General features: G+C 45.1%; 1 protein-coding gene across 1 annotated transcript in view; it reads left to right on the top strand.

The window, feature by feature from the left end:
* tbck (TBC1 domain containing kinase) overlaps positions 1–10650 on the top strand; it is a 188737-nt gene that overhangs the window by 36533 nt on the left and 141554 nt on the right. Inside the window, 9 exon segments of the mRNA XM_084318848.1 lie at positions 374–423; positions 539–668; positions 1575–1620; positions 1623–1672; positions 1773–1835; positions 2134–2260; positions 3127–3177; positions 3847–3930; positions 6176–6261. Coding sequence (XP_084174974.1) covers positions 374–423; positions 539–668; positions 1575–1620; positions 1623–1672; positions 1773–1835; positions 2134–2260; positions 3127–3177; positions 3847–3930; positions 6176–6261 — 687 coding nt within the window.

Raw genomic sequence — 10650 nt, 5'->3', positions numbered from 1 at the left:
TCAGGTAATTAACATTACATATCTCTGTTGTGGAATTAACACAACATTATGCATACTTTTGACAATAATAAATCAGAATTTGTTCTTACTTGCTTGCCTGGGTAAATAAAGGTTATAGAAATGTAAAAAAAAAATGAAACCCGATACCGATATTTTCCGACATCACATTTGAATGCCGATATCGGCCGATAATATCGGTAGGCCGATAAGATCGGACATCCCTAATTCCAACCCATTCTAAAACACTACAACTTCCACTGTTCAGTAAGCTGTTGTGACGTCACGTCATCCTTAGAATGAACTCTAATCTCCAGAGTGAGGTCGTACATCTGAAAGGGTTAAGAACATTCACCGCTCTACCTCTTGTTTCCAGAGACTGAAGGACGTGGCGGGAGAAGCCTATTACCCTCTCCTGGATGACGAGTAAGTCATCTTATCTTCAACTCAAAGTGTCAAATATTGACTAAACCTCTGCCCTTTATTTGGCCAGAGTACAGTGAGCTTCTCTCTCATCTCTCTCTCTCCGCTCCTCCTTCAGACAGTCCAGCCTGCCCCAGTCCAACAGCAGCAACGAGCTGTCTTCCACCGTCACGCTCCCACTTATCATCCGCGAGAGGGACACCGAGTACCAGCTCATCCGCATCATCCTCTTCGACAGGCTCCTCAAGGTCTGAGCTCCGAGCGAACACGTGCATGCCTGTGTGCACACTAACACATTCTCACACACACGCGCGCGCACGCGCACACACGCACACACACACGCACGCACACACACAAATCCACTATGACTGTCTTGATGGCTGTGGCTGATGCTTACTTGTTGTACCCTGACTGTACTTCTATGTGTACTGCGTGTGATTACCAACGATCAGTTGCCCACCTCGGCACCAGTTGCAAGCCTGACCATCCTGGCTGCAGGGTCCTTCTTTGAATTTGCCCCTCTCAGGTTTCATCCATTGCGACACTGCGACAATACAGAATGTTAACCCCTTTCACTACCACACGACCAAAGGGTTAACCCTTTCACCGTGACAATACAGAATGTGAACCATTTCACTGCCACACGACAAGGTTAACCCTTTCACAACCACACTACAGAAGGTTAACCCTTTCACTACCACACTACAGACGGTTACAGACGGTTAACCGTCTGTAGTGTGGTAGTGAAAGGTTAACCTTCTGTAGTGTGGTTGTGAATGGTTAAGTCGGGGGGGGTGTTGTTCCATCATAACGTGGGCCTGTGAAGCCCTTTGAGACACGTAACTGTGATTAAAGGCTATACAAATAAACATGCCTTTGCGCACGCACACACACGCGCACACACACACACACACACACACACACACACACGCACACACACACACACACACATGGGGACTCTCAGTCAGAGATCACACAGACACAAAGACAGTTCATTCACCTCTACGTTGGCAGGTTTAACACTCTCGTTTCACATCGACCCTCTTCCTCAGCTCCAATCTTTCTATCTGTCTCTTGGGACTCGACTCCAGTCCTCATAGTAATTGTTTACGGGGAGTTATAGCCATGATGTTTGTTTGACTGTCTGTCCTCAGGCCTACCCGTACAAGAAGACTCTGGTGTGGAAAGAGGCCCGCGTGGACATCCCCCCCTCGTGCGAGGGTTGGCGTGGGCCGCCCTGCTCGGGATTGAGGTAGGAGGTGGAGCGAAACTGGACTGTACCATGTTGTAAACAGGTGTTTGGGGGGGGGGGGTTGTTTGTGTTGACATTGTCTTTTTTTCATTCTGCTTAGGGGGACATTCAAGCCAAATATGACAGCATAGACAAGGACACTCCTATACCCACTGATAGACAGGTGTGTGATCTCTGCAAATCTGCAATCTTGAATTGTAACATCTTAACTGAATCCACAGTGCAACAATTTGTTTATCGCATTTACATTCACACTGTGAGTGTGTGTATGTGTGCGTGCAGTGTGTGCGTGTGTGTGTGTGTGTGTGGGGGGGGGGGGGGGGGGTGGGAGGGAAGAAAACCAAGAGTGCACAGTACGCAGAAGCTTGGTGCCAAAACATTTCATTTTTTACCATCTTGTCTGTTGTTTACATGTATATTATGTCTCTTACCTGATTGTGTGTGTGTGTTTGCCCCTCCAGATCGAAGTGGACATCCCACGCTGTCACCAGTACGATGAGTTGCTGTCGTCTCCACAGGGACACATCAAGTTCAGGCGTGTTCTGAAGGCGTGGGTGGTCTCTCACCCTGACCTGGTCTACTGGCAGGGTCAGTCACAGCTTTAACTTTGTGTGTGTGTGTGTGTGTGTGTGTGTGTGTGTGTGTGTGTGTGTGTGTGTGTGTGTGTGTGTGTGTGTGTGTGTGTGTGTGTGTGTGTATGTGTGTGTGTGTGTGTGTGTGTGTGTGTGTGTGTGTGTGTGTGTGTGTGTGTGTGTGTGTGTGTGTGTGTGTGTGTGTGTGTGTGTGTGTGTGTGTGTGTGTGTGTGTGTGTGTGTGTGCACGTGCTTGTGTGCACACAGGTGTGTGTGTGTGTCTCTCTCTCTCTCCTCTCTTTTTTTTCACTCTGACTTGGTCTACTGGCCTGTGTGTGTGTGTGTGTGTGTGTGTGTGTGTGTGTGTGTGTGTGTGTGTGTGTGTGTGTGTGGTGTGTGTGTGTGTGTGTGTGTGTGTGTGTGTGTGTGTGTGTGTGTGTGTGTGTGTGTGTGTGTGTGTGTGTGTGTGTGTGTGTGTGTGTGTGTGTGTGTGTGTGTGTGTGTGTGTGTGTGTGTGTGTGTGTGTGTGTGTGTGTGTGTGTGTGTGTCTGTCTCTATCTCTCTCTGTCTGTCTGTCTGTCTTTGTTTCTCTCTCTCTCTCTCTCTCTCTCTCTCTCTCTCTCTCTCTGTGTGTCTGTCTGTCTTTGTGTGTCTCTCTCCTTGATCTGTCTCGTTATTTCTCCCTTTCCCTTGTCCTCTCTCTCTTGTTCTCTCTGACATACTCTCCCTTCTTCTTCTTCTCCTCTCATGATCCTGCACTGTAATTGGTTGGACACTAGATGGCAGTCATGTGATATACTGTGAGGTCCTGGTGTTGTGTTGCCATGGTATTAATGGTTTCCACCCTTCACATGGCTAACTGCCTTCATGTATTCCTCTCAGGCTTGGACTCACTTTGTGCACCGTTCCTGTACTTGAATTTCAACAATGAAGGTAGGATCTTGAGTGACGTCTTAAATGGTTTGCTGCTGTCAAGGCTTCACATCCCTCATCTATCTCATATCACTCATGTTTCCAGACAGGCGCTAAGTGCTACTTCCTCTGCCGAGGACTAATAATTAAAAATCCACAGTGCGCTTATAGAGTCATATTCAACTGGAAGCAGACAATATCCACAAGGGAAGGCTAGTAAAGAATATAGTTTAAAAAAGTTAACTGATGTAAATGATGACTGATGTAGTAGTTTTTGTTGTTTTTTATTATTATTATTATTATTATTATCAATGGAGTTACCTTTCAGATATGAGTCTTTTTGTATGAGTTCTCACGGCTCTCATTGTGACAAATCAGTAGAATGTTGAGTTGTCGAGGTTCCGGTCGTACCGGTGGAGTCGTGATTCCGAAAGGGTTAACTGGACATTGAATTAATTGTGTTAGGCCTACATCTTCAATGTTGAATATATATTAATTTTTGATTTCCTTTATGCGTTCTGCTGTTTTTTTTTTTCTTATCCTAATTTTATTCCTAATGAGTTACATTCTGTATATTCGTCTTATGTTGTAGACTACTACCTACTAAAACAATAAACAATAAACAATACATACGGTTCATTCTTCCCCTATTCCTCTCTCATTGAATCTCCCTGCCGCTCCTCTTCACAGCCCTGGCCTACGCCTGTATGTCAGCCTTCATCCCTAAGTACTTGTACAATTTCTTCCTGAAGGACAACTCTCACGTCATACAAGGTGAGAGTCATTTGTTTTGCATCTGTATTCTGTACACTACCATGAACAGGGGAGGAGGGTTGCCAGCCCTATAACCACTATACTGTTTGTGCACAGCTCTCGGTACGCAATGACAGGGTCGTGTTCTCGAGAGGTTTGTTTTGATCAAGAATGCAATGTTTTCTTTCATTCTGTTTTAGAATGTATCTCTTGGGGGGGTGGGGGGGGGGGGGGTGGAATTCCACCCTTTAAAAGCATTTGCATAGGTTCTTCCTAGGCCCAAGAACAGTATTTTTGAACATGCACCACTCAAGATTCAAGAGGTTTATTCATCACATACATACACAAGACATATAGTGAAATGAAGGTGGCCATGCCCGCTTCGATTGTGCAAAAAATACTAATAATAATAATAATAATAATAATAATAATAATAATAATAATAATAATAATAGAATAAAATAATAAAGAATAAAATAAAATAGACATGATCAAATACAAAAGGCAATGAGTCCTATGTACACTTTCTATACAATATACAGTTCTGCCCTATGTCACTATGCTATCCTAACTATACTATACAAAAACACACTCTCCTAAAGCTAGAAATCAGGAAAGACATCCCTCCCTGAAGCCTTCAGACTGTGGATGTTAAATGTGGGGCTACTCCATAGACATGGTACGGGGTACATGCCATAAAATGTTTGTGTGAGCTCTGACACCAAAATGAGCGCTCTAATTCAAGGTTCAGACCTTCTAGCAACGCTAGAATATTAACCTGATCTGGGCATAAGAGCTCACATAAACATTGCATAAGAGAGCTGACATAAACACCGTATGGCCTCGTGAAGTCAGAGCCCCGTTCAGTCACCATGAACAGACATGCCTGGCTGGTACATCCTGCTGCTGAGCCTCCCCTGTCACCTCCACTTCCATTATTTGCAATATTATTTGCAACGATGCATAGTGCACTTTACATCCTTCTACCACTACACTGTGAAGTGAATGTGCAACACTGTTACACTGTCACTCGTGCCTTGTTTTTATACTTTATCTTATTTTAAGATTCTTTATATTAACATTGAAGTTCTTCTTAATATTTTTAATATCCTAGTTTAAGTATATATTTTGTGATTCTGTGTGAACGGGGGGACTAGCAAAGTAAGATTTTCATTGTACGCTGTAACTTGTCTGTTTAACTGTGACAAATAAATATCTTGAATCTTGAATCTATCCTGCCGTTGCCCTTGGCCAAGGTACTGGCGTTACAACTGGAGTTGGTCCCCAGGTGATTCGCTGCTCCTCAATAGTCAGAATGGGTCAAATGCAGAGGACACATTTCCTCAAGGAAATCAATAAAAGTATACATTGTCATGATTACGTTATTATTGTCTATGGAGCCGCCCCAGATTTCACATCACCTGATTGGAGGGTTCTCTAGCCGTAGGGAGAGAGTGGTGCGTGTTCGCAAATACTGACTGAACTTTTCCTGGAGCACAGGAAGAACATACGTGAATTTTTAAATGTATGTCACAACACCGCCATGACGGTCCAACATTGTCCGTGTGTTTAGCGTGGAAAATGTGTTTGACTTGTCATCGCAAGTTAAGCCATCGGTATTAAAACGTGTCGAGCGTCGAGTCACGTTACCAAAACGAATTAACATCCACCGGCAAAGCGCAACAGGCTGTGTCACCTCAGCGTTGATTAGATTTCAGCCTCATATCGTCTCTGAGCTGTGGGAAACTAATTTGAAGCCGCCCCTAATAGAGTTTGCGGCTGAGAGACATACCATTCAGAGATATGGCAACAAATGAAATGGCAAAGCCTGCCGAGAACGATCAGATATGATCTCCGTTTGACTGATGAGCTCCGTGGGGAGTGCGGTTTTCATCCTGCTTTATGTTCCCGGTTGCTGCCAAAGAGAGTAAATGTTTATCTGTCTGGCGAGCGGGTGTTTTTCTTGACTTTAGTTGAAATACAGGAGGGGTAATGACCGCGGCACAGTTACTGAATGTGGGAACCCGTTTCACAGCTCCATGTTGTTAATACTTTGGGGAGATTACCAATGTTCCCCGTGTCCCTTCTATGAGACGTACAGAAGGAACAAAGTGTCCTGACATAATGACTAAGACACTATGATTAAGTCTAAGGTTGACCTTTTAAGTACTACTTTACTCCTCACGAGCCTAATCATTTGATAAATGTAATTGAATTCAGTGTTTTCCACAGTACATTAACCTCCTCTCTCTGTCTGCTGTCTCAGAGTACCTGACCGTCTTCTCCCAGATGATCGCCTTCCACGACCCAGAGCTCAGCAACCACCTCAATGAGATCGGCTTCATCCCGGACGTAAGTGCTTGCAGGTCGCCGGCCCATTGGACTATCAATCGGGGCAAATTAGCCCAGGGCCCCCAGGGGACCCAAAAGATACATACTGATTTGCGCGTCTATATCTTATGAACGTTATCTTATAAATATGTTATCGTATAAATCTGCAGTATCTCACTCATTTCCATTGGAATATGTGCCTTTGCAAACGCCTCACTTTCAAGTGAAGAGGTGGAGGGCAGAGCCCCCAGTAGAACATGCTTTGCCTTGCGGCCCCAGCATAGGTTAATCCATCCGTGCCCGTCTCCCCTGACAACCTCACAAGAGACGGCCGTGGAGGACATTAGGGATACCAACATATCAACCCCCCTTCCCCCCGGACAGGTTACCTCTGTTGAAGAGGAAGGTAGTCCTCTGGCTCTGAGCCAGGTTACCTCTGTTGAAGAGGAAGGTAGTCCTCTGGCTCTGAGCCAGGTTACCTCTGTTGAAGAGGAAGGTAGTCCCTCTGGCTCTGAGCCAGGTTACCTCTGTTGAAGAGGAAGGTAGTTCTCTGGCTCTGAGCCAGGTTACCTCTGTTGAAGAGGAAGGTAGTCCTCTGGCTCTGAGCCAGGTTACCTCTGTTGAAGAGGAAGGTAGTTCTCTGGCTCTGAGCCAGGTTACCTCTGTTGAAGAGGAAGGTAGTCCTCTGGCTCTGAGCCAGGTTACCTCTGTTGAAGAGGAAGGTAGTCCTCTGGCTCTGAGCCAGGTTACCTCTGTTGAAGAGGAAGGTAGTCCTCTGGCTCTGAGCCAGGTTACCTCTGTTGAAGAGGAAGGTAGTCCTCTGTTGAAGAGGGAGGTAGTCCTCTGGCTCTGAGCTAGGTTACCTCTGTTGAAGAGGAAGGTAGTCCTCTGATGAAGAGGAAGTTAGTCCTCTGATGAAGAGGAAGTTAGTCCTCTGAAGAGGAAGGTAGTCCTCTGGCTCTGAGCCAGGTTGCCTCTGTTGAAGAGGAAGGGAGGAAGGTACTGTAGTCCTCTGGCTCTGAGCCAGGTTACCTCTGTTGAAGAGGAAGGTAGTCCTCTGGCTCTGAGCCAGGTTACCTCTGTTGAAGAGGAAGGTAGTCCTCTGGCTCTGAGCCAGGTTACCTCTGTTGAAGAGGAAGGTAGTCCTCTGATGAAGAGGAAGTTAGTCCTCTGATGAAGAGGAAGGTAGTCCTCTGGCTCTGAGCCAGGTTACCTCTGATGAAGAGGAAGGTAGTCCTCTGATGAAGATGAAGGTAGTCCTCTGTTGAAGAGGAAGGTAGTCATCTGAAGAGGAAGGTAGTCATCTGATGAAGAGGAAGTTAGTCCTCTGAAGAGGAAGGTAGTCCTCTGATGAAGATGAAGGCAGTCCTCTGATGAAGATGAAGGTAGTCCTCTGAAGAGGAAGGTAGTGTGATAAAGCGGAAGGTAGTCTGATAAAGAGGAAGGTAGTCATCTGATGAAGAGGAAGGTAGTCTGATAAAGAGGAAGGTAGTCATCTGATGAAGAGGAAGGTAGTCTGATAAAGAGGAAGCTAGTCTGATGAAGAGGAAGGTAGTCGGATGAAGAGGAAGGTAGTCTGATGAAGAGGAAGGTAGTCCTACCATGTTATACGTCTCCGTTCTTTTTTTTTGTTCCACTTTCTTCCCTTCAGAATGTTGAGCCGGGGCCAAGTCGTCCCCCGTGGCACCATGGGTAATGATTTATATAGTGTCTAATGTCTGCCAACCAGGCACCCTGGTGATTGTCCTCTACCTCACTCCCTTTACACTGTCCCCATTATCTCTCTCTGTCTCTCTCTCTCTCGCTCTCTCTCTCTCTCTCTCTCTCTCTCACTCTCTCTCTCTCTCTCTCTCTCTGTCTCTCAGTCTCTCTCTCTCTCTCTCTCTCCTCTCTCTCTCTCTCTCTCTCTCTCTGTCTCTCTCTTGTGTATTCAACCCTTGCTATCTCTCTCTTGTGTATGTATCCAACCCTTGCTCTCTCTCTCTCTCTCTCTCTCTCTCTCTCTCTCTCTCTCTCTCTCTCTCTCTCTCTCTCTCTCTCTCTCTCTCTCTCTCTCTCTCTCTCTCTCTCTCTTGTGTATTCAACCATTGCCCTCTCTCTCCATCTCTTTTTCTCTCTTTCCCTCTTGTGTATTCAACCCTTGCTCTCTCTCTCTCTCTCTCCCTCTCTCCCTCGCACTCTCTCCCTCTCACTCTCTCCCTCTCTCTTCACTCTCTCCTCTCTCTCTCTCTCTCTCTCTCTCTCTCTCTCTCTCTCTCTCTCTCTCTCTCTCTCTCCCTCTCTCTCTCTCTCTCTCAATTTTCAATTAAATTCAAATGGGCTTTATTGACATGGGAAACATACGTTTACATTGCCAAAGCCAAACAAAACAAAACAATCAAACAGAGAAATCAGAAGAAATACGTACATTACAGAAGGAACTTTTGTATGATTGACAGTCTTTATGGTGGTTATATTCCGTTGGATGTCCTTTTCTTATCACCCAGTAGGTATGGGAGTTTTGCAATTTGTGGGAAGTATATGTCTCTGATGTCTTGGTATAGTGGGCAGGCTGTTAACTCATTCTGCGCCAGCTATTAGTCGGGCCCGCTGTAGCTAGGCCGCGCTTTAAACGATAGGAGAGTGTGTCACCTTGTTTGTAGAGCTATAACTCACCACCTGCCTCACAGATATCAAAACATGGATGCAAAAAAATAATATCTCAAACTAAACTGCAATAAATCAGAAATCATCATTATTGGTACAAACTCCCTCACCAGCCACACCCAGGATTTCTCCCTAAATATTGATGGTTCCATTGTCACCCCCTCCACTCACCTTGGCATCATCCTGGACTCCACCCTTTCTTTCCTCCCCCATGTGAACCACATAACAAAAACAGCTTTCTACCACCTCCGGAACATTGCTCGTCTCCGCCCCTCCCTATCACTCTCCGCTGCTGAAACATGCATTCATTTCATCAAGACTGGATTACTGTAACAGCATCCTCTAAGGCTCACCAAACACTATCCTCAATAAACTCCAATATGTCCAAAACTGTGCTGCCCGCATGCTCACCTCCACCCGTCGCTTTGATCACATCACCCCTGTCCTCCACGACCTCCATTGGCTTCCGATCAAATACAGGATACAATTTAAAATACTTCTCATCACATTTAAAGCCCTCAACAACCTTGCCCCTCCCTACCTGTCCGACCTCCTCCACCGTCACACGCCCACCCGTCGCCTTAGGTCTGCTGATGCCAACCTCCTAACACCTCCCACGACCAAGCTCCGGACCTGGGGCGACAGGGCCTTTGCTGCTGCTGCCCCCTCCCTCTGGAATGCCCTCCCCAGCCATATCCGTGATGCAAACACCCTGACATCTTTTAAATCAGCCCTCAAAACCCACCTTTTCAATCTTGCTTTTTACCTCTAATTCTGTCGGTTTTATTTTATTTTGTCATGTATTATTTTTGTTCTGTTTTTGTTTTGCCATCGTTTTGTCTCTTCTACCCATGTAAAGCGTCTTTGAGCATCTGGAAAAGCGCTATATAAAATAGATGTATTATTATTATTATTATTATTATTATTATTATTATTATTATTATTATTATTATTATTATTATTATTATTATTATTATTATTATTATAACTATATTCTATATTATAGCTATGGATACAATACTATGGCCCATTTGACAGCACCTATCTATTGTTCAATATGTGAAAAATAATGAATTTTTCCATCCATACGTTCCTGTGTTATACCGTGGTGAATATAAGTATGGTTTTAGAGCGGTCTAGGGTAATTCATGAAATGCTGAGTTATAGCCCTATACGTCAATTTCACTATAGACGTTACCGTTTCTTGCCTGTACACGCTATTATTCCGAAATCAAATCTATATCATAGGTATTATGTTCCATCATGAATGCATGAACGGGGGGGGGGGGGGGGGGGGGGGGGTTAGTTTCTGATTATTTGTTTGTCAGTAACGGCATTTGCATTGAACACTAAAAACGGTTATCAGCCCGATCGGTATGAAAACATTGCAGGATCAAGCAAAAATTTACGTCAGATCGTTCTTACCTGTGATCGGGAGTATTCCAAAAATAATATTCCAATTGTTTGATCGTCATCTGGTACATCCAATGTCCATTTGGTCCACGGCATAATCCACCATAACATATGGATCGGAGATATTTGACGTGCTTCGATGGAACCGGGACAACCGTTCGCCTCGCCTGAGAAGGAAAAATGAAACCCAAGACCTGGGGCCGTCCCACAGCCCAGGATACAATGTTAGAAAGGGTGCTTGATACCGCCGTCTAGCACGATGTGGCCGGTATTGCACCTAGGCATTCTCAATGCGATTCCCAATGTTAACCCCGAGTCAGTGGGCCTGTAATGAATAGAAATATTGAATAA

The sequence above is a fragment of the Notolepis coatsorum genome (assembly GCF_963971535.1).
Source record: "Notolepis coatsorum genome assembly, chromosome: 7".
Lineage (NCBI taxonomy): Eukaryota > Metazoa > Chordata > Actinopteri > Aulopiformes > Paralepididae > Notolepis > Notolepis coatsorum.
The sequence above is the reverse complement of the archived record's forward strand: the minus strand, read 5'-3'. Positions and strand labels throughout refer to the sequence as shown.